Raw genomic sequence first — 24858 nt, forward strand, 5'->3', positions numbered from 1 at the left:
TCCTCAAATCTCTCCAACCGACTTGTCAACATGTCCTTTTATAACTCCATGTTGATTCTGTCCAATTTTATCATTATTTTCTTAGTGTCCCCAGTTATCACATCCTTTATAATTGAATCTAGAATTTTCCTTACTACTGACATCAAATTAATGGGTTGGTGTATTGTCCACCTAGTTAAATTAAGAGGTAATCTTGTTTACCTTATCTCTGTAGTGGCAATTAAATCAAATCCATTTACTTCAATTTATATCTTTAAATCCTCAATCTTATTGCAATTGCTGTGTGCATTCAGTTAGAGTGTTTTTAATTATTTTGTTATACGGTCCTTGAACTGTTGTTTTAGTTGCCCACTGTTAAAACATGGAGACAGACAGCCAAATCAAATAGCCTCTCTGTCCCTGTATTTGCAGCATAGTAAAACTAAAATATTCAATGACCCTGAAAATTGCTCCAATGTTCTCAAACAAACTTCTAAAATAAGCAATGCAAGACTTTTTGCATAATTAATACCAAACACCAAATTTATATCTTAAACAAATAAATAAACAATTTATTCATAATACGGTAGCTTTGGCAGAGCAAAGTTAAACCACAACATTACCTAATTAATGTCTATGATTTAAACCTAGTCTTTTTCGATTCCACACCTACGAAAAGGTGGACAAACAGACACAGATAAGGGATAAATCAAAAGAAAAATGAATGAGATGTAACTGGCCATTTCATTTAAGCAGTCTCCATGATCTATAATATCACAGGCACATGGGATTGTACCTTACTGGATTTGTGAAAACACTGGTCAGTACAAACAGCTTCTGCTGGATTCCAAGGAATATTCTTTTAATTTTTAAAATTGAGATTCTTTTCATTGAGCTCTTCCTAAGTTAATCATTGGAGGATAATTGGGAGCAGTCAAATGTCCTCTCGTAGTTATGATAGTTAAAATCCTTCTGATAAAAATACACAATTCAAAATCAGTGCCTTTCTGATTCTCTTTCTGATTGTTTTACAACAATCTTTTGACACCATCCTCCCTGTAAGGCCCCTGTTCACATTCAAACACCTGCCACCTGTCTGAGCATAATGCCTCTCTGGAGCCAAAACATCTTATAGAGTGCTTTGAATAAAAATCAAACTGTAATTAACTTCAAGGCCTGGTCTCTTTAAGCAAATAACAGTTTTTGTTCCTTTTCTTAACAATAAGTAAGCTGCTGCTCACCGTCCAAAGGTCACTTTCAGCTATTAGCTCATAGCTCCAAACGAAAATGACAAAAATAAAGAAAAATCAAGAAAGCACCTAACATCATCTACCCAACAAGCTGGGGCATGTTGGACACCACAGGGAAATAAGATATAAAGTAAACATCTAAATATTTGATGAAATCAGCAAATTGACAGGACTATTATATTGTAACTTAAAGGCACTGGCCTGCACAATGGAAATATAATTTTTTTTATTTCAAAAATATATTTTATTCATAAAATTATTTTGATATCTATACAATTGGTCATGCCATTCTTATGCACACATTGCATTTCTTTACATACAGAGATTGTAATTAGTCATTCGTATATACAAGTCTGTACACTAACTATCCAGCTATTCTGCTGACGCGTCACCAGAGCCCAATTACTGGGTGGACCCCCTGTTCTTCTTAGGCAGGCAGATCTTACACAGTGGTCTTTCCCCAACGCGCCTTGGGGGCAGCTGCCCAAGCATCAGCGCATCCCTCAACACGTAGTCCTTGGAATGTGCCAGTCTGCAACACTCAGTCGGGGTCAACTCCTTCAGCTGGAAGATCAACAGGTTTCGGACGGACCAAAGAGCATCTTTGACCGAGTTGATGATCCTCCAGGCACAGTTAATGTTTGTCTCGGTGTGAGTCCCAGGGAACAGACCGTAGAGCATGGAGTCCCGTGTCACGGAGCTGCTTGGGAGGAACCTCGACAAGCACCACTGCATTCCTCTCCAGACTTCCTTTGCATAGGCACATTCCAGAAGGAGATGTGTGACAGTCTCGTCCCCTCCACAGTCGCTTCGAAGGCAGCGTGCGGTGTGGCAGAGAGACCGGGCGTGCATAAAGGATCTCACTGGCAGAGCCCTTCTCAACACTAGCCAAGCCATGTCTTGGTGCTTGTTGGAAAGTTCTGGCGATGAGGCATTCTGCCAAATGACTTTGACAGTCTGCCCAGGGAACGGCTTGACAGGACCTCTCCTTTTCCCAAAGGGTCTCAAGGACACTATGTGCTGACGACTTCCTGATGGACTTGTGGTCAAAGGTGTTTTTCTTCGTAAATTTCTCTATGAAGGACAGGTGATATGGAACAGTCCTACTACTTGGAGCGTTCCGCGGCAGCGAGGCCAGGCCCACCCTTCGCAGCATCGGGGACAGGTAGAACCTCAGTACATAGTGACACTTGGTGTTTGCTTACCAGGGATCTACGCACAGCTTGATGCAGCCACACACAAAGGCAGCCGTCAGGGTGAGGGTGGTATTGGGTGTGTTTCTCCCCCGTTGCCCAGATCTTTATACATGCTGTCCCTTCAGACCCGGTCCATCTTTGATCTCCACATGGAGTGGAAGGCGGCCCAGGTGACTGTGGCGGCACAGGTTCTGGGAATAGGCCAGACCTGTGCCACATATAACAACACTGACAGTACCTCACACCTGATGACCAGGGTTTTTCCCGCGATGGAGAGCGACCTTTGCTCCCATCTGCCTAGTTTCTGCCTCGTTTTCTTGATCGGCTCCTCCCAAGACCTGGCGCACACCTCAGTCCCTCCGAACCAAATACCCAGCACCTTCAGGTGGTCAGTCCTGACGGTGAAGGGGATGGAGGATTGGTCGGCCCAGTTCCCAAAGAGCACGGCCTTGTTCTTGCCTCGATTTACCTTGGCCCCCAAGCCCGTTCGAACTGGTCGCATATGCACATGAGTCTGTGCACGGACAGAAGATCCGAGCAGAAAAAAGCAATGTCATCCATGTACAGGATGGCCTTAACCTGTAGGCCCCCGCTGCCAGAAATAGTCACCGCTCTCAGGCTCGCATCCTTCCTGATGGACTCAGCAAATGGCTCTATGCAGCACACAAACAAGGCAGGAGAGAGAGGGCAGCCCTGCCTGACTCCAGATCTGACTGGGAAGCTATCTGATTCCCACCCATTGATTGAGACTGCACTGACAATGTTGGTTTAGAGCAGTCTGATCCAATTACAGAGTCCCTCCCCAAAGCCCATTTTGGAGAGAACATCCCTCATATACGTATGTGATATCCTGTCAAAGGCTTTCTCCTGGTCAGGCTGATGAGGCAGGTGTCCACCCCCCTGTCCTGCACACAGACGGTCATATCCCTGAGGAGTGCAAGACTCTCAGTGATCTTCCTGCCCAGTACAGCACAGGTTTGGTCAGGGTGAATCACTGATCCCAGAGCAGACCTGACCCGGTTGGCGAGGACCTTTGACAAGATTTTGTAATCCACGTTTAATATTGAGATTGGTCCCCAATTTCTAATTTCCTCCCTCTCTCCCTTCTGTTTGTAGATGAGGGTGATGATACCTTTCCTCATGGATTCATTCATGGTACCTGCCCGAAGCATACTAACATACACTTCCAGCAGGTCCTGGCCAATCAAGTCCCACAGAGTGGAATAGAGCTCGACCAGTAAGCTGTCGCTTCCGGTAGTTTTATTCTTTTTGAAGATTCCAAGGGCCTTGGTCAGCTCATCCAGAGATAGCGGCTGGTCCAGCCTCTCCCGTGTTGTGCCGTCTAAGACCTCCATGACAGAGGACAGGAATGACTGGGGGGCCGTGCTGTCAGTTGGCTTCGTGTCATACAGACTGGCATAGAAGGATTTTCTGATTCTCATGATGTCAGCCTGAGATGACGTTACAGAGCCATCTTCTTCCTTCAGGCTGCTGAGCATGGAACTCTCTTTCTTCTGGAAGAAGAAATGTCTCATCCTGCTCCACAGAGCAGACCCTGGCCCAGAAAATTATCTTGGAGGCTTCCGAGGCAAAGAGCAAGGCTTGGTGGCCCTTCACCTCCTGGAGGTCCTCCATGACATCGATCCCCATCGTCTGCAGCAGAAGCAGGTTCTGCATACTTTCTTGGAGTTGGGACAGTTTTCCCCGCCTCTCTCTCACCTCCTGAACATCTTTGAGGATGAAGAACCTCTTGATGTTCCCTTTTCCTGTTTCCCACCAGTCCGCTGGGTACTCAAAAAGGGGCTTCACGGTTCTCCAACCTGCGTAATCCCTCTTGAGTTCCTCAATGTTTCCTGGGGTCAACAGCTTTGTGCTCAATGGAAATATAAATAGGCTAATTATTCCATAGTCTTATGAGGCATCTAAAAATATATTCTTCTCTATTTTATCCAAACTAACCATCAAGAATGATTATCTTAAGTATGTTAACTTTTATTTTAAACTTCTAGTTCACTCATTGGAAGTATTTTAATGAATTAATGATTCCAAACAAATGGTCCTGAGGGATTATTTCTGTTCTCTTGTTTCTCAATCTGGTGTTATATATTTCACTGTCTGTGTAGATCTAGGAATTAATTAGCCAGGAACCAATTGTACGTGCAAGTATTCCAGTGGATAACATTCACAGCTAGTGTTTGTAGTAGGACACCATCCTGTGTTAGACTCCTAGCTAGCAGCATGGGAAGTTTGAATTAAACAAAGTGTTCACAAATTTCAAAGCCTAAAATACTTGGGAACCAGAAGACATGCAGAATCATAACATCTGGTCACTTCTAAACCCAAACTGTCTTTAAAAATGGGAATATTACCAAAGATCCACCCTCTTGCGCAAGTGGCAAATGTTCCTGCTTAATTTTAACTCTTCATAAATTTGTGCATTTCAATCCAAGACACTACTCACATTCTGGCACAGTGAACTATAGAAAACTTTAGCCTTTAGCTGTTCTGGATACCAAATATTTTTTTCACTTCCAACTGTCTCTGTCAGACTAATCTGTCTGTGATATGCAGTGATACTTTAGCAAAGTCTGTTACCTAACATCACAGTGACATTCACTGTAGCTTTCTCATCTAAGAGCCAAGACAATGATGCCAACGGAAGGTGTAATTGTAGGGATTGTAATGAGGTCAGCCAAGTGGACCTCATAGGGTCCACATATGAGTTCCTTGATTGGGGCTGTTAGCCTGGTCCAATCAATCAGTCAGCCCTGACTGACATATAAACAGTCGAGGAAGTGTGTGGGCTGGAAAAGCACAGCCAGACAGGCAGCATCCGAGAAGCAGAAGAGTCGAATTTTCAAATATATGTTCTCAGGATGCTGCCGGACTGGCAGTCCTTTTCCAACACCACACCCCTCAGCCTCCGACGCGCCAGGGAAAACAGCCCCAACCTGTTCAACCTCTCTCTATAGCTCAAATCCTCCAACCTTGAAAATCTTTTCTGAACTCTTTCAAGTTTCACCACATCTTTCCGATAGGAAGGAGACCAGAATTGCACGCAATATTCCAACAGTGGCCTAAATAATGTCCTGTACAGCCACATGACCTCCCAACTCCTGTATGCAATACTCTGACCAATAAAGGAAAGCATACCAAAAGCCTTCTTCACGATCCTATCTACCTGCGACTTTACTTTCAAGGAGCTATGAACCTGCACTCCAAGGTCTTTTTGTTCAGCAACACTCCCTAGGACCTAACCAGTAAGTGTATAAGTCCTGCTAAGATTTGCTTTCCCAAAATGTAGTACCTCGCATTTATCTGAATTAAACTCCATCTGCCACTTCTCAGCTCATTGGCCCATCTGGTCAAGATCCTGTTGTAATCTGAGGTAACCCTATTCGTTGTCCACTACACCTCCAATTTTGGTGTCATCTGCAAACGTACTAACTGTACCTCTTATACTCGCATCCAAATCACTTATGTAAATGACAAAAAGTAGAGGGCCCAGCACCGATCCTTGTGGCACTCCACTGGTCAAAGGCCTCCAGTCTGAAAAACAACCCTCCACCACCTCTGTCTTCTACCTTTGAGCCTGTCCTGTATCCAAATGGCTAGTTCTCCCTGTATTCCGTGAGATTTGCCCTGCTAATCAGTCTCCCATGGGGAACCTTGTTGAAAGCCTTACTGAATTCCATATTGATCACGTCTACTGCTCTGCCCTCATCAATCCTCTTTGTTACTTCCTCAAAAAACTCAATCAGGTTTGTGAGACATGATTTCCCACGCACAAAACCATATTGACTATCCCGAATCAGTCCTTGCCTTTCCAAATACATGTACATCCTGTCCCTCAGGATTCTCTCCAACAACTTGCCCACCACCAAGGTCAGGCTCACTGGTTTATAGTTCCCTGGCTTGTCCTTACCACCCTTCTTAAACAGTGGCACCACGTTAGCCAACCTCCAGTCTTCCGGCACCTCACCTGTGACTATCGATGATACAAATATCTCAGCAAGAGGCCCAGCAATCACTTCTCTAGCTTCCCACAGAGTTCTCAGGTACACCTGATCAGGTCCTGGGGATTTATCCACTTTTATACATTTCAAGACATCCAGCACTTCCTCCTCTGTAACATGGACATTTTGCATGATGTCACCATCTATTTCCCTACAGTCTACATCTTCCATATCCTTTCCACACTAAATATGATGCAAAATACTCATTTAGTATCTCCCCCATTTTCTGCAGCTCCACACAAAGGCTGCTTTTCTGATCTTTGAGGGGCCCTCTTCTCTCCCGAGTTACCCTTTTGTCCTAAATGTATTTGTAAAAACTCTTTGGATTCTCCTTAATTCTATTTGCCAAAGCTATCTCATGTCCCCTTTTTTCCCTCCTGATTTCCTTTTTAAGTATATTCCTACTGCATTTATACTCTTCTAAGGATTCACTCGATCTATCCTGTCTATACCTGACATATGCTTCCTTCTTTTTCTTAACCAAACCCTCAATTTCTTTAGCTGAAAATGTGTTGCTGGAAAAGCGCAGCAGGTCAGGCAGCATCCAGGGAACAGGAGAATCGACGTTTCGGGCATAAGCCTGACCTGCTGCACTGAAAATGTGTTTTCCTGAAGAAGGGCTTATGCCCGAAACGTCGATTCTCCTGTTCCCTGGATGCTGCCTGACCTGCTGCGCATTTCCAGCAACACATTTTCAGCTCTGATCTCCAGCATCTGCAAACCTCACTTTCTCCTCAATTTCTTTAGTCATCCAGCATTCTCTATACCTACCAGCCTTTCCTTTCACCCGAACAGGAATATACTTTCTCTGGATTCTCGTTATCTCATTTCTGAAGGCTTCCCATTTTCCAGCCGTCCCTTTACCTGAGAACATCTGTCCCCAGTCAGCTTTCGACAGTTCTTGCCAAATACTGTCAAAATTGGCCTTTCTCCAATTTAGAACTTCAACTTTTAGATCTGATCTATCCTTTTCCATCATTGGGCAGCATGGTGGCTCAGTGGTTAGCACTGCTGCCTCACAGCACCAGGGACCCAGGTTTAATTCCAACCTTGGGCGACTGTCTGTGTGGAGCTTGCACATTCTCCCCGTGTCCGCGTGGGTTTTCTCCGGGTACTCCAGTTTCCTCCCACGATCCAAAGATGTGCGGGTCAGGTGAATTGGTCATGCTAAATTGCCCGTAGTGTTAGGTGCATCAGTCAGGGATAAATGTAGGGGTATGGGTCTGGGTGGGTTGCTCTTCGGAGGGTTGGTGTGGACTTGTTGGGCCGAAGGGCCTGGTTCCGCACTGTAAGGAATCTAATCTAATCTAATCATTATTTTAAATCTAATAGAATTATGGTCGCTGGCCCCAAAGTGCTCCCTCACAAACACCTCAGTCACCTGCCCTGCCTTATTTCCCAAGAGTAAGTCAAGTTTTGCACCTTCTCTAGTAGGTACATCCACATAATGAATCAGAAAATTTTCTTGTACACACTTAACAAATTCCTCTCCATCTAAACCCTTAACACTATGGCAGTTCCAGTCTATGTTTGGAAAGTTAAAATCCCCTCCCATAACCACCCTATTTTTCTTACAGATAGCTGAGATCATGTAAGATGTTTGCTTCTCAAATTCCCTCTGACTATTAGGGGTCTATAATACAATCCCAATAAGGTGATCATCCCTTTCTTATTTCTCAGTCCCAATTTTCCAGCAACACATTTTCAGCTCTGCCCATCCCTGAGCCATGTTTCTGTAATTGCAATGATATCCCAGTCCCATGTTCCTAACCATGCCCTGAGTTTATCTGCCTTCCCTGTTAGGCCCCTTGAATTGAAATAAATGCAGTTTAATTTATTAGTCCTACCTTTTCCCTGCCTGCCCTGACTGTTTGACTCGCTTCTGTTCTCACCTGTACCAGTCTCAGATTGATCTCGTTCCTCACTACCTCCCTGGGTCCCATCTCCCCACCTTACTAGTTTAAATCCTCCCGAGCAGCTCTTGCAAATCTCCCTGCCAGTATATTAGTCCCCTTCCAATTTAGATACAATCCGTCCTTCGTGTACAGGTCACTTCTACCCCAAAAGAGATTCCAAAGGTCCAAAAATGTGAATCCTTCCCCCATACACCAGCTCCTCAGCCATGCATTCATCTGTTCTATTCTCCTATTTCTGCCCTCACTAGCTCGTAGCACCGGGAGTAATCCAGATATTACTACTATCGAGGACCTCCTTTTTAAATTTCTGGCGAACTCTCTGTCATTTTCCTTCAGAATCTAAACCTTTTCCCTTCCTATGTCATTGGTTCCAATGTGGATGATGACCTCTTGCTGGCCCCTCTCTCCCGTGAGAACATTCTGCACTCTCTCTGAGACATCCTTATTCCTGGCACCAAGGAAGCAACACACCATTCTGCTTTTTATCTGCTGGCCACAGAAACGTCTGTCTGTACCTCGACTAGAGAATCCCTTCACACAATTGATCTCTTGGAACCCGATGTACCCCTCGTTGCATTTGAGCCAGTCTCCATACTGGAGAAAAGAGCTGACGTTTTGAGTCTAACTACTAACTGACCCTTCGAAACATCAGCTCTTTTCTCTCCTTACAGATGCTGCCAGGCCTGCTGAGATTTTCCAGCATTTTCTCTTTTGTCAACTCTCAACACTCCCTGACAGACTGCTCATCTCATCCACGAGGTTCCAGTTACCTTTCAATATGTGCACCTGCTTAAACTTAAGGTCTTTTCTAGACTTGGTGGAACCAATACCCAGGTAGTTTTCCAGTACTTGAACTGTCTTTTATGAGCCTACAAAGTGAAGCATCAGCAGCGTATTTTACAAGAGAGCCATACACATTTCAACCTGATCCCATGTTACAGCGCATATATGTATATTTTCCTTATGGAACAAATGGCAATCAGAAATGCAATTCCACCTAATTACAAAGTGGCTAAGGACAATAGCTTAGGAGAATAGAGGATAATTGTTGCCTCCTAGTGTTGTTTTGGCTCAGAAAAATTAGTTCAGCACAAGCCAAGCACAACCAGTTTGTATGTCTTACTAATACAAAGTGCTAATCCTGAACCTACGGAGGGCCAGCTTCGTACGTTTAGTTAGAAAAAGGTCTCACTGGTGCACTGTTGATGGTTTAAAAAAAAACACTTGAAGATTTTATTAATTTTATTTTCTTATCTCTATTGCAGGAAATAACAAACAAAATCCTATCTGATTATGATATATTTGATGAGTTTTCCTACAATCTCTCTGATGATGATTTTGAAGCTAAGTAAGTGCCATACATTATGAAGGTATTGTGAACATTAAATTATTAAAAATTATAAAATATTCTACCAAGCATGTGAAACTCCAATAATGTGTACTTTAAAGTACAGGTTTTAACTCTTCACAAAGGAGAGGCGGTAGCCAAATGGTTTGAGTGTTATGACTTTAAGAACTATGTCCCCTTACTTACCATTCATATAAGCCAGAGGCTTGATAACACCCTAGACTGTGCCTAGAAATCACTTTATATTGACAATATTAGCTTAATTTAAAATAAACACATCAGAAATCTTCAAGTAAACAGTATCCACCTAATTAATTTGAGTTACATTTGGACAGTTGAAAAACATTACAACGGGGTGTCAGGAGCAGTGTTTTACAGTATGGTGTACAGCGGTGATTGTTCTTAAACTAACTCTACGAAGGTTGATATCCCATCACCAAGTCACCCTTTATGCACAAGTGCATAGTACATGACACTGACACAGCTAGCTCCGAGCTGGCTCCTACAGTGAACAGAATCCCTGTTCTGAATACTTCTGCTTATATCTGTCAGCCAGGGCCCCTTGACTGGACCAGCTTAACAGCCCCAATTAGGGGACTTATATTCTATGTTGTCCACCTCGCTGACCTTGATTCAATCACTACATCACTCCCTCCTAAGTCCTGGGACTTAGGCTTGTTCTTTCTCCTGTAGTTTCTCCTGGGGAGTTTTCACAACAGGTCCAGTTCCTCTGACTCTGCCTTGGATACGTAGCCCATCACTTTCACCTAGAGCATCAAAGCCAAAATTTATCATCTTCTTCATAGTGGCAGTAACAGCATTGAGGCTGTGACATCTGGGCGGCACGGTGGCACAGTGGTTAGCACTGCTGCCTCACAGCGCCGGAGACCCAGGTTCAATTCCGGACTCAGACGACTGACTGTGTGGAGTTTGCACATTCTCCCCGTGTCTGCGTGGGTTTCCTCCGGGTGCTCTGGTTTCCTCCCACAGTCCAAAGATGTGCAGGTCAGGTGAATTGGCCATGCTCAATTGCCCATAGTGTTAGGTAAAGGGGTAAATGTAGAGGAATTGGTGGGTTATGCTTCGGCGGGTTGGTGTGGACTTGTTGGGCCGAAGGGCCTGTTTCCATACTGTAAGTAATCTAATCTATAAATCTGCTGTGTCCATCCCATCTTCAGAGGTTTCTTTGATGCTAGGCAGAGGGGGAAAATGCACGGGTTCTGACATCCTTGTCGTTTGTTCTGAGGGGCCCGGCATGTTTTGCTTCTGCCCTGTTTGTGAGGTTACAGCTTTGATGTGGTCCATGTGCTTGTTCAGAACTGCCTCTCCTACAGGGACTTTATACGTCACGGGACCTGACCTCATGTCAACCATGCCTCTGACCCATGCAGGGCCATTCTAGAGGTTTTGACACCAACATTCTTCCCCTTCCGCTTAGAGGAATCTTGTCAAGTTTTGAGATGATTTGTAGCTCAGGTTCAGGTTCTGGATGTAGGTTTGCTCACTGAGCTGGAAGGTTCATTTCCAGACATTTTGTTACCCTACTAGGTAACATTTCCAGTGGGCCTATGGGCAAAGCATTGCTGATAATTCCTGCTTTCTATTTATATGTTTGGGTTTCTTTGGGTTGGTGATGTCATTTCCTGTAGTGATGTCATTTCCTGTGGTGAAGTCACTTCCTACTCTTTTTCTCGGGGGTGTTAGATGAGGTCTAACGCGATGTGTTTTTTGATAGAGTTCCAGTTGGAATGCCATGCTTCTAGGAATTCTTGTGCGTGTCTCTATTTGGCTTGTCCTAAGATGGAAGTGGTGTCCTTCCTGATCTGTATGTAAGGATACTAGTGAGAGGGAGTCATATCATTTTGTGGCTAGTTGATGTTCATGTATCCTGGTGGCTAGTTTTCTGCCTGTTTGTCCAATGTAATATTTGTTACAGTTCTTGCATGGTATTTTGTAAATGACATTAGTTTTGTTTGTTGTCTGTATAGGGTCTTTCAAATTCATTAGCTGCTGTTTTAGTGTGTTGGTGGGTTTATGGGCTACTATTATGCCAAGGGGCCTGAGTAGTCTGGCAGTCAGTTCCTGGCAGGAATCTTTTTACCAGTATTGGCATTTCTGATGCCATTTCATCTTTGTCCTCCCAAGGTCTGGGAAGATAAGGCTTAACCTGGTACAGACTCTTCTCTCCATTAGCAACTTTGCTGGATCTGTCCCCAACACCACCCCAACACCACCCCCAACCCCGTGCAACACCGCCCCCGCCCCAACCCTGTGCAACACTGCCCCAAACCCTGTGCAACACTGCCCCCCCAATCCCTACAACACCACCCTCCATCCAGTCTGCCCCTCAACCCTGTCCACGTCCGCCCCCTCTCCAGGGCAGCTTGACTGTACATCAACAATAAGACTGCTGCAGTTGTCCTTGTGGGTTAAATCTCCAAATAGCGCACACACGCAACCACAGCCACACACACAACCTTTTACTGCAACGTTTTGACAGGTTCCACCTTTGCCCTATACAGGACAATGTTGGAGAGATTATGTAGGGACGGTGGGGAGGTGGTTGAGGGTACACGCCTGTGCAGAACTCTGGGGAAAGTGTGTGGAGAGAGAGAGGGCGGCAGACAGTCATTTGGAGACAGTGCCTGTTTAATCACTGTAAACAAAAGACGCAATCACTGTTGGAAACACATCTTTGATGTAATATTTCCATCGGGACTTCGAGGTCTCCTTTGGATAATCCGATTTTCCGATAATTGGTATTCAGATAATCGAGGTTCCTCTGTACTTGAATTCCCTACTGGTAAATGATGGCCTGTGACCAACACATCCAGGACTTTTCATTGTCATTCTCGTGTTTGACGAATGAAGTCTGGGCACTTCCAGTCACTTTGAATGGACATACGCAATGACTAACAACATAGAGCCCATGAAAGGGCGGCATAGTCGATACATTATTATGTCCAGGGTTTACCCAGCCATACCCATGAATGTGGAGGATCTGCTGGTGGTAACTTTTGTCCTTGTTGGCACTCTGGGCCCTGCCCAACTAATACAGCTATGTCAGCATCCAAGTCTGACCACCAGACATAACTTCTGGTGAAGTTCAGCCAGATATTGGCAGCGAATCTTACTCGGGACAATCACTCTTGCTCCCCATAATAAAATGCCATCCTCTATGATGATCTGGTTTTGCTGGTTCCAGAAATGTTGTTTCCTTTTGTTTTCCCCAACAAGACCAGCTGTTTTAGATTTCCCCAGGATGAGATCTTCTCATGTCCACATTGTGGTGTCAGTGGTGACTGGAAGAGTGTACAGAAAGTTTAAATCCAGAACGGACTGTTCTAGTCGTAGCTGCACTGATGGTGCATCTGCCAGTGGGAGGCAGCTCAGGGCATCTGCATTTGCCACTTGGCCTCCTAGATAGTGTTTCAACTTGTAATTGTCCACACTCAGAATGAGAGACTGCTAAATTCAACTTGAGGTTATGGGCGGCACTGCCCTGTCCTCTTTAAGTAGCCCTGGCAGGGGTTTGTGGTTCATAATGTTATGATTTACATCTATAAAGGTATTGATGGAACATTCTCACAGCAAAAGTGACCGCCAAACCTTCTTTCTCTATCAGGGTGTATCTTTATTTGGCATCAAAGTCTAGGATACATACTCTATCGGACATTCCTCTCTGCCACGATGGGCCAACAATGAGCAGGGAGGCATTGCATGTCAGCACCACCTTCACTTGAGATCATAGTGCACTGACACTTTAGATAACAATAGCTGCTTCTTCACTTCCCTAAAGGCTACTTCTTGGCTATGATACCATTTCCAGGATGGAGGCCAGGTTATGTATTAATTTTCTATAATAATTCACCTGCCCTAGGAAGTATCTAAGCTCTGGTACAGAGTTGGGAGCTGGGACACCCTTGATCACCCTCACTTTATCTTCCAAAATGTGTACGTGATCTTGTTAACTTTGTAGCCCAAGTAAGTTATTTGGCATTCATGGAACATTCGTTTTTCCCCCCCTAAGGTGTACACCTGCCTTGGAGAAACATTTAAATGCTATGTCAAGTTGTAGAAATGCTCTTTATTAGTCTTCACTGTTATTAGCACATCATCCAGAAAATTGCACAGCCCTGATTACAGTCTGTACTTTCGCATGTAAGCAAATGGCACTTGGCAGGCCTTGCCGAGTTGTGGAATTGCTTCTTGGTCAACATGGCCCCTTTGGTAGTCCCAGTCCTTACTGAAAAACTTCTGGGTATTTAATTAGGATTTCACTCAGGCAGCCATTTTCTAATGGAAAAATGTTGAGTCAACCTGGGTGAATATTTTGAACCAATTTCACCCCATGAAGCTTGGGACTTAGCCTTTTACTACAATCAATGGTAACTGAATCAGCTACTTTTCATAAGAGACCAGAACCGAAGTTGTATCCTTAATCTGTAAAGATTCCCTGGTATCGGTTCTTAGTTTAACTGAGGTTTTGTGCAAACTTAAGGGTTGGAATCCAGAGAGAATTTTGTTAAAGGATGGTTCTGAGATCACCGAAATGGCTGTGCCAGTCTCAATCTCCTTGAGAACTGTGTGACTATTTAACCAGATATTTATTTTGACTGCCTCTCATTTGAATGTTGCTAAGCAATTTAACTGTTCCCGACCAGATGTAGGTGGATTTCACTCTCCTGGGTACTGTCTATGAGTTTTCTTACTCAATTTAGAACTAGTGGGATTCTTTTGCTGTCTCAAATCTGCATATCAGCAGCAACTACAAAGGCTTGCCAGCTTAGATCCCGAAGAAAAGTTTAACCGTTTGGCTGAGGCTTGGTTTTGTTTTGGAGTTTTGCTGTGGACTGATGTAGAGAGGGTCATGAGAGGGCAAAGGCACTTCTACAGGGCAGCCCTGATTAAAGTGATGGTTAGGAGATATTTAGCATGGAATAAGCACATATGCATTCAATCATATTGGACTCTTCCCCTAGGTGTTTTACACCTTTCTGATTTCTAAGTTCATATATTTTATTTTAGTATCGTTTGATTATTAGTGTTAATAATTGTACACTTTTCCACCACATTAGTTCGGCAAAAGAAGCTGTACTGTTTTGGACTGCAAGTATGAAAAACAACGCTTATGCGCTAAATGAATGTCATAGCATATTTTTAAAGGGAAAAATATATTCAAATATTTAAAAAGTGGCACAAAAGTTTTGTTATTGTGACAGTTGAATTACAATTATTTGTTGCCATTAATTTGTCTCTGGCACAATGTCTCACAATTTACAGAAAATGTGAAAAGTTTTGTCCATTTCATCATTTAAGGCAATTATTCTGTTTCCTTGCAGATGGAGTGCGATTGCTGCACCTCACTTAATCACTACACGAATGGACTTAATAAAAGCGCAACATATGGAGGAGGAAGAGCTTTTCCGTAAAATCCAATTATCAGACCAAAGCACTTTGCAGGAGAAGATTGAAGGATTAGAGGTATTCCACTGTGGCAAGAGAAGAGATAAAATGTGCTGAGTATCTTTTGCTCCTATGACCTGGATGCCAAAGACCAAATTGATCTTTTCTTTTTAATTTTGCCCGTTACAGGATAGATCCACCATCCACCTAAAAACTTGCATGCATTGTGTAACCAGACAGATATCATGTAACATGCTGTCATTACATTCCACATAAATGCCATTCCCAAATGAACCATCAGTTTTTTTAAATGGGTTACTGGTATTATCTAAGATTTGAAAAGTATCTTCTATTCCAGAATCTGCATATTTTCTTGTGAAGTTCCAGTTTCCTCCTTAACGAAACCTAATCATCTAATCAGAGAAGTCTGGTATCAGTGCAACAGTAATAACAACTTGGGTCACTACAGTGCCTTTAATGCTGAAAATTGTCCCAAGATAGGAAACAACATCAAGCAAAGAAAGAGATACTGTTAAAAGCTTTGTCAACAAGTTGGGTTTTAAGGACTGGGAGGTAGAGAAGTGTAGGTGAGAAATTGGAATGCTTAGAGTCTCGGTGGCTAACATCATGGCTTTGAACAGATTTCATCATGCACAAGAAACCAGAGTTAGAGGGAGGCTGGGGAAAGTTACAAAGTTAAGAATAGCACATAAGCTTTTCACAAGCTATTTGACCCTGAACTGACCTTCCAATCCCACATCTTCTCCATGGAAGGCCAACTACTTTTCTCATACCATTACCTATTTCTGCCTTGTCTCATTTCACCAGCTGTTAGAAACTTCACCCCTACTTCTTTTAACCTTCATATTTGAGTATTTCAAAACAATCTTCACCAACCTCCCATTTTCTACACCCTATAAACTTAAACGTATCTAAAACACTGCTGCTCATTTCCTAAACTGTATCGACATTTCGGGCATAAGCCCTTTTTCAGGAATGAAGGGCTTCCTGAAGAAGGGCTTATGCCCGAAACGTCGATTCTCCTGTTCCTTGGATGCTGCCTGACCTGCTGTGCTTTTCCAGCAACACATTTTCAGCTCTGATCTCCAGCATCTGCAGCCCTCACTTTCTCTCCTAAACTGTATCATCATGTTCAATTTTCAACTTTGTTGACACCCACTTCACCAACACCTTTTTAAACTGTTTATCTTGTGTTCAAATCTGTTCATGGCTTTGTCCCTACTTTTGATGTTCTCTAGTTCCACGGCCATCAGTATCTCTGTGATGCAACCCACAATTTCCCCAGCCTTCAACTTGCCCTTAGCAGCCATAACTTAGATGCATAGGGCCTAAGGTGTGGAATTTCTTATCTAAGCTTCTCCAGCCCTCTCCTTAATACAATCACCGTGGTCAAACTTTTACTAACCTATCATAATTGTTAAACTATGCATCTGTGAATGCTTTGGGCTGTTTTCCTATGGTACCAGGGCCTTATAACTGTCAACTGTTCATAGAATCGTAGAAACCCTACAGTGTGGAAACAGGCCATATGGCCCAACAAGTCTACACTGACCCTCCAAAGAGTAACCCACCCCGACCCATTCCCCTACCCTATTCCTCTAGACTTACCCCTGACTAATGCACCTACTCTACACATCTCTGAACACTATGGGCAATTTAGTACAGCCAGTTTGGACTGTGGGAGGAAACCGGAGCACCCAGTGGAAACCCACATAGACACGGGGAGAATATGCAAGCTCCACAAGTCACCCTGAGGCTGGAATTGCAAGCTCCACAAGTCACCCTGAACCCGGGTCCCTGACTCCTATGAGGCAGCACTGCTAACCACTGAGCCATGGTGCCACCTGTAAGTTGTTTATATAAATTGGCCTGTGTACAGACAAATGTGGATCACACATCTGTCACTGTTCCTACCATTGAGCATTAATACTCAGTGTATTGTATCAGTTTAGAGATTTATCTTATTAGGTAGCTCATGCTTACATCCAGCTTTTACATTTTAGATGGTGGTAGCTGGATTTTCTGCATATACTGATATGAATCGTGCGCATGAAATCGCTAATGAGGTGAGACGAATCCATAAACAATTGGTTGAGTCACAGCATCTAGCACAACTTTATAATAGTAGAGAACGACTCTTCGAAATGCCAGTCACAAATGTGAGTATAGTTTCATCAAATGCTAGAGTAAGCCTAATGGATATGATATGAACTCAAATTTGGGTGAGCACCTTATGGTGTACCACAGTGATCTGAGATACAATTTCAACTATTCACAATATTTAGTAATGCCTTATATAGAAAACCATATATGTAGGGTTACTGACTAGACTGATTGGGGTGGCATGTGAGTAAGGTAGATGGGAATATACAACTACAAAATGACATTGACAGATTTGTCATGATCACATACCTGACGACCAACTTCATGTTATGGTCACAGATGAAATCATTCAAGTTATGTTATGATGATCTGGCTAGGGACCACTAACTTCTATTTTTAAAGTAGAGAAAAGGTAAGATCCAAGGGAGTTACAAAAGGAATAAGGCTACAAGATCCAAGCTACAACAATAATGTATTATACAAGTTAGAACAGTAATACAATTTGCAATAAAGGTACAACTTATTTCTAACTCTGAGACTTAATGTGTGGAATACTATGATCAAGCATCCCATAGCACAGATCAAATAACGTGCACTATCAAGACAGATCGCATGGATCCGATTGTCACATAGCTCCATATATTACTGACATATTAATTAAAACTACCTCTGATGAATTGCCTGAATGACTGCTTCTATTCTAGTTGATTACCCTCCTGATTTGTGTTCCCTTGGATTTCAAAATTGCAGTCCAGTACGTATTCACTGTACTCATATAATCACTGATTTTGAATATATGCAGCAGGTTACTGATACAAGTATCTTGAAACTTCCTTCTCTAAAAAAATTAAAATTCTTTGTATGTCTGGCACCACATGTAGAGAGAAATCAGAGTTAATGTTTCAGGTTGAGTGACCCTTCTTCAGAGAACCCTTCACTTGACTTGAAACATTATCTCTGATTTCTCTCCACAGGTGTTGTTAAACCTGTTTTTCCAGCAATTTCAGTTCTTTCACATTTAAAAAAAAATTCTTTGTGTTTGTTTAATCACCTAAATCAATAGTTTATCTTTGTAATGTAAGCATTTAGCAGAAGAAAAAAGGTGTGTATAATTTGACCTCTGTTATTTTTTGTAAACAGTATGAGAGGCTTTACAAAATGGTGAAAGAATTCCATCCCTATCGGGATCTATGGACAACGACATCAGACTGGTTACGCTGGCATGACAGCTGGATGAATGATCCACTGACTACCATTGATGCAGAACAAATTGAGAAGAATGTAATTGAGTCCTATAAAACTCTGCACAGGTGTACCAAATTATTTAAGGATATTCCAGGTAAATCATTGTTTCAATTCCCTTTATAGCATATAAATTAATTCTGATAATTCAAGTAATTTTTATTGAAAAAATTGATTATCCAAAAATTAAATTGAGTATTGCTAAAGAAGCCACATTTTATTGAAGCTTTTCAACTCACACTCATCAGGCCAATGCTCAAGCTACCTTAAATCTTTTTGATTTAAGGTAGCTTGAGCATTGGCCTGATGAGTGTGAGTTGAAAAGCTTCAATAAAATGTGGCTTATTTAGCAATATTCAATTTAAATCTTTTTGATTTAAGGTAATTATGAAAAAGGACAAAGATGAATCAGAAATAAAGGTTCTGAACTGGGGAAAGCCAATTTTAAATGATAAGACAAGGTCTGGCCAAAGTGAACTGGGAGCAGGTACTTGCAGGAAAATCATCATCATCAGAGAAATCAGACACATTCAAAAGGGTATTAATGAAAGGGCAATGTTAACCTTTTTCCATAAAGATGAAAGGTGGAACCAACAAGTCCAGAGAACCCTGGATGTCAGGGAATGTTCATGATTGGATAAGAAACAAATGGAAGTTTATGGTGGATGCCAAAGGCTAAAAGTAGCAGATGCCCTAGAGGAGTATAGAAAGTGCAGGGAGTTGCTTAAAAAAGAATGAGGAGGGCAAGGAGGGGTTATGAGAAAACAATACCAGGATACTATTAAGGAAAATCCAAAGGCATTTTTTAAGTATACCAGGGACAAGGAAGTAGCCAAGGAAAGAGTAAGGCTACTCAGAACCAAAATAGTAATCTGTGTGTGGAGCTGGAAGATGTAGATGAGATTTTAAATGACTACTTTGCATTTGTATTGACTGTAGAGAAGGACAATGTAGATATAGAAATCAAGGAGTGAGACTATGATACTTGAATGAAATGACAGCGAGATAGAGGAGGCATTAGTAATTTTAGTGTTTTGACAGTGGAGAAATAGCCTTGTTCAGATGAGATATGAGATGTATCCAGGCTGTTCTGGACTAGAGAGGACATTGCAGAGGTTCTGATATTAATTTCTAAATTCTGTCTGGCTACAGGTAGGGTGCCAGTGGTTTGGAGGACAGCTAATGTGGTACCATTATTCAAGAACAATAGTAGGGATAAACCTGGAATCTATAGAGCATTGGGTCTATCATTTGTGGTAGAGAAACTATTACAAAAAAAAGCTGAGAAACACAATTAATCTCCATTTGGAGAGGAAAGGATTGCTTAAGAATAGTCATTATGGCTTCAAATTTGATTAAATTTTTCAAGGAGATGACTAGGTGTGTAGATGAGGGTAATGAAGTTGATGCAGTTTACATGGACTTCTGTAAGGTTTTTGACATGGTCTTGCATAGAAAACTGGTTAAGAAGCTAAGAGTGTCTTATGAGATCCAAGGCAATTTGGTAAATTGGGTTTAAATATGGCTTAGTTTAGGAAGCAGGAGGTAATGGTTAAAAGGTGTTTAGTGACTGAACCCGATCAGTGGTGTACCCACAGAGTTCATTGCTGGATTCCATATTGTTTGTTGTGAACATGAATAATGTAGACATGAATGTAGGAAATATGATCAGTAAGCTGATGCAAAAATTAGTGGTATGCTGAATACAAAAGCCCTAGACTGCAGGATGATAGCAGTCTCAAATGGGTGGAACAGTGGAAAATGGAATGTAAATCTAAAAGTTGAGGTGATGCACTTGGAGAGGAGTAACAAGTCAAGACAGCACACATTAAAAGGTAGAACCCTAGGAAGTACAAAACATCAGATAGACCTTAGTGTGCATATTCATAGATCCTGAAAAGGTGTTGCTGGAAAAGCACAGCAGGTCAGGCAGCATCCAGGGAACAGGAGAATCGACGTTTCGGGCATAAGCCCTTCTTTATGCCCGAAACGTCGATTCTCCTGTTCCCTGGATGCTGCCTGACCTGCTGCGCTTTTCCAGCAACACATTTTCAGCTCTGATCTCCAGCATCTGCAGACCTCACTTTCTCCTCATATACATAGATCCTTGAAGGCGGAAGAACAGGTAGATAAGGTGGTTAAGAAGAATCATGGAATATTTTATTATTCAAGGCCTTGACTAAAAAATGAGATTATTTTGGTGCTGTATAAAGTTATTTAGGCTACAGCTGGAATAATGTGTGCAGATCTGGTCACCAGACTATAGGAAGCATTTAGCAGAAGAAAAAAGGGGGTAGAAATGATTCACTAGGATATTGTCCGGACTGGAACAATTCAGCTATGCAGAGAGACTAGATAGGCTGGGGCTGTTTCCTTTAGAGTTAAAAAGTTGGAGGAGCAATCTGATTGAAGTTCTGAGAGGCATAGACAGGCTGGATGGGGAGAAATGTTTCCCCTTAGTAGAAGAGTCAGTACTCACAGAGCATAGATTTATGGTAAGAGCAAGGAGGTTTTGAGGATATTTGAAAAAAAAACTTCACCCAGAAGGTTACAGGTATTTAGAACTCCCCATTGCCTAAGACGGCCATAAAAATGGGAACCCTGAAGACATTTAAGAACATTTGAAACACCATAGCATACATGACTACAGACTAAGTGCTGGGAAGTATGATTAAAAAGGATGGTTATTTGATGACTGGCATGGACACGGAGGGCTGACGTTTCTTTCCATGCGGAAAAACTCTATAACTAGGGACAGCTACAGGGACATAGTTACGCCGGAGAACAGAGGTAGCTGGGTAACAGTTAGAGGTGGGAAGGGGAAGAAGCAGGCAGTGCAGGGTTCCCCTGTGGTCGTTCCCCTAAAAAATAAGTATACAGCTTTGGAAACTGTTGGGGGGGACAGCGTTGCAGGTGTAAGCTGCAGTGAAGGGGTCTGTGGCTCTGAGACTCAGAAGGGAAAGGGGGAGAGGAGGAGAGCGCTAGTTATAGGGGACTCTCTAGTTAGAGGGACGGACAGGCGGTTCTGTGGACATGGGCGAGACTCACGGATGGTTTGTTGCCTCCCGGGTGCTAGGGTCCGAGACGTCTCAGACCGTGTCTTCAGAATCCTTAAGGGGGAGGGTGTGCAGCCAGAAGTCGTGGTACACATTGGCACCAACGACATAGGTAGGAAGAGGGGTGGGGAGGTCATTCAAGAGCTCAAGGAGTTAGGCTGGAAGCTAAAAGCTAGGACAGACAGAGTCGTCATCTCTGGGTTGTTGCCGGTGCCACGTGACAGTGAGGCACAGAATAGGGAGAGAGTGCAGTTGAACACGTGGCTGCAAGGCTGGTGTAGGAGGGAGGGCTTCAGATATTTGGACAATTGGACTGCATTCTGGGGAAGGTGGGACCTGTACAAACAGGACGGGTTGCACCTGAACCAGAAGGGCACCAATATCCTGGGGGGTAGGTTTGCTAGCACTCTTCGGGGTGGTTTAAACTAATTTGGCAGGGGGATGGGATCTGGACTTGTAGTCCAGCAAGTAAGCTAGCTGTTTGTCAGGATGTCCAAGAATGTAGGGAGGCTGTGGAGACGGTAGTACTAACAGGGAGTACTTGCGGACACAGAGATGGGCTCAAGTGTGTATACTTCAATGCAAGGAGTATCAGAAATAAGGTGGGTGAACTTAAGGCGTGGATCGGTACCTGGGACTACGATGTTGTGGCCATCACGGAAACGTGGATAGATGTGGGACAGGAATGGCTGTTGGAGGTTCCTGGTTACAGGTGTTTCAGTAAGATTAGGGAGGGTGGGAAAAAAGGAGGGGGGGTGGCATTGCTAATTAGAAATGGTATAACGGCTGCAGAAAGGAAGTTTGAGGGGGATCTGCCTCTGGAGGTAGTATGGGCTGAAGTCAGAAATAGGAAAGGTGCAGTCACCTTGTTGGGTGTTTACTATAGGCTCCCCAATAGCAGCAGAGATGTGGAGAAACAGATTGGGAAACAGATTTTGGAAAGGTGCAGAAGCCACAGGGTCGTAGTCATGGGCGATTTCAACTTCCCAAATATTGATTGGAAGCTCTTTAGATCAAGTAGATTGGATGGGCCGGTGTTTGTGCAGTGTGTCCAGGAAGCTTTTCTAACGCAGTATGTAGATTGTCCAACCAGAGGGGAGGCCATATTGGATTTGGTACTTGGTAATGAACCGGGACAAGTGGTGGGCTTGTTAGTGGGTGAACATTTTGGTGATGGTGACCACAATTCTGTGACTTTCACCTTGGTTATGGAGAGAGATAGGTGCGCACAACAAGGTAGATTTTATAATTGGGGGAAGGGAAATTACGATGCTGTAAGGCAGGATTTGAGGAGCATACGTTGGGAGCATAGGCTGTCAGGGAAGGATGTGGTGGAAATGTGGAACTTTTTCAAAGAGCAGATACGACGTGTCCATGATATGTATGTACCTATCAGGCAGGAAAGAAATGGTCGTGTGAGGGAGCCTTGGTTGACGAGAGAGGTTGAATGTCTGGTAAAGAGGAAGAAGGAGGCTTACATAAGGTTGAGGAAACAGGATTCAGACAGAGCAGTGGAGGGATACAGGATAGCCAGAAGGGACCTGAAGAAAGGGATTAGGAGAGCTAAGAGAGGGCATGAAAAATCGTTGGCGGATAGGATCAAGGATAACCCCAAGGCATTTTATGCGTATGTGAGAAACCTGAGAATGACGAGAACGAGGGTAGGTCCGATCAAGGACAGTAGTGGGAGACTGTGTATTGAGTCGGAAGAGATAGGAGAGGTCTTGAACAAGTACTTCTCTTCTGTATTTACGAACGAGAGGGACCGTATTGTAGAAGAGGAGAGTGTGAAATGGACTGGTAAGCTAGAAGAGATACCTGTTAGGAAGGAAGATGTGTTGGACATTTTGAACAACTTGAGGATAGACAAGTCCCCCGGGCCTGACGGGATATATCCTAGGATTATGTGGGAAGCAAGAGAGGAAATTGCAGTACCGTTGGCAATGATCTTCTCGTCTTCACTGGCAACGGGGGTGGTACCAGGGGACTGGAGAGTAGCGAATGTTGTGCCCCTGTTCAAAAAAGGGAATAGGGATAACCCCGGGAATTACAGGCCTGTTAGTCTTACTTCTGTGGTAGGCAAAGTAATGGAAAGGGTACTGAGGGATAGGATTTATGAGTATCTGGAAAGACACTGCTTGATTAGGGACAGCCAGCACGGATTTGTGAAGGGTAGGTCTTGCCTTACAAGTCTTATTGAATTCTTCGAGGAGGTGACCAAGCATGTGGATGAGGGTAGAGCAGTGGATGTAGTGTACATGGATTTTAGTAAGGCATTTGATAAGGTTCCCCATGGTAGGCTTATGCGGAAAGTCAGTAGGCATGGGATAGAGGGAAATTTGGCCAATTGGATAGAAAACTGGCTAACCGGTCGAAGGCAGAGTGTGGTGGTAGATGGTAAATATTCAGCCTGGAGCCCAGTTACAAGTGGAGTTCCGCAGGGATCAGTTCTGGGTCCTCTGCTGTTTGTAATTTTTATTAATGACTTAGATGAGGGAGTCGAAGGGTGGGTCAGTAAATTTGCAGATGATACAAAGATAGGTGGAGTTGTGGACAGTGAGGAGGGCTGTTGTCGGCTGCAGAGGGACTTAGATATGATGCAGAGCTGGGCTGAGGAGTGGCAGATGGAGTTCAACCCTGCCAAGTGTGAGGTTGTCCATTTTGGAAGAACAAATAAGAATGCGGAATACAGGGTTAATGGTAGAGTTCTTAGTCAGGTGGAGGAACAGAGGGATCTTGGGGTCTATGTACATAGATCTTTGAAGGTTGCCACTCAGGTGGATAGAGTTTGTAAGAAGGCCTATGGAGTATTATCGTTCATTAGCAGAGGGATTGAATTCCAGAGTCGTGAAGTGATGTTGCAGCTGTACAGGACTTTGGTTAGGCCACAGTTGGAGTACTGTGTGCAGTTCTGGTCGCCTCACTTTAGGAAAGATGTGGAAGCTTTGGAGAGGGTGCAGAAAAGATTTACCAGGATGTTGCCTGGAATGGAGAGGAAGTCGTACGAGGATAGGTTGAGAGTTCTCGGCCTTTTCTCGTTGGAACGGCGAAGGATGAGGGGTGACTTGATAGAGGTTTATAAGATGATCAGAGGAATAGATAGAGTAGACAGTCAGAAACTTTTTCCCCGGGTACAACAGAGTGTTACAAGGGGACATAAATTTAAGGTGAAGGGTGGAAGGTATAGGGGAGATGTCAGGGGTGGGTTCTTTACCCAGAGAGTGGTGGGGGCATGGAATGCGCTGCCCTTGGGAGTGGTAGAGTCGGAATCATTGGCGACCTTTAAGCGGCATTTGGATAGGTACATGGATGGGTACTTAATCTA

The 24858-nt window shown here is 43.4% G+C and overlaps 1 protein-coding gene across 2 annotated transcripts in view; it reads left to right on the forward strand.

Moving 5' to 3' along the window:
- The window catches only part of dnah1 (dynein, axonemal, heavy chain 1), a 422195-nt gene that overhangs the window by 94017 nt on the left and 303320 nt on the right, over positions 1-24858 (forward strand). For both annotated transcript variants that reach the window (XM_043708503.2, XM_087994517.1), the window contains 4 exons: positions 9623-9705; positions 15048-15189; positions 17136-17291; positions 18376-18574. In XM_043708503.2, coding sequence (XP_043564438.2) covers positions 9623-9705; positions 15048-15189; positions 17136-17291; positions 18376-18574 — 580 coding nt within the window. The remainder of the gene's footprint in view (positions 1-9622; positions 9706-15047; positions 15190-17135; positions 17292-18375; positions 18575-24858) is intronic.

This window comes from Chiloscyllium plagiosum, unplaced genomic scaffold (genome assembly GCF_037043375.1).
Source record: "Chiloscyllium plagiosum isolate Xiang-an unplaced genomic scaffold, Cpla_swu_hap1 HiC_scaffold_14, whole genome shotgun sequence".
NCBI lineage: Eukaryota > Metazoa > Chordata > Chondrichthyes > Orectolobiformes > Hemiscylliidae > Chiloscyllium > Chiloscyllium plagiosum.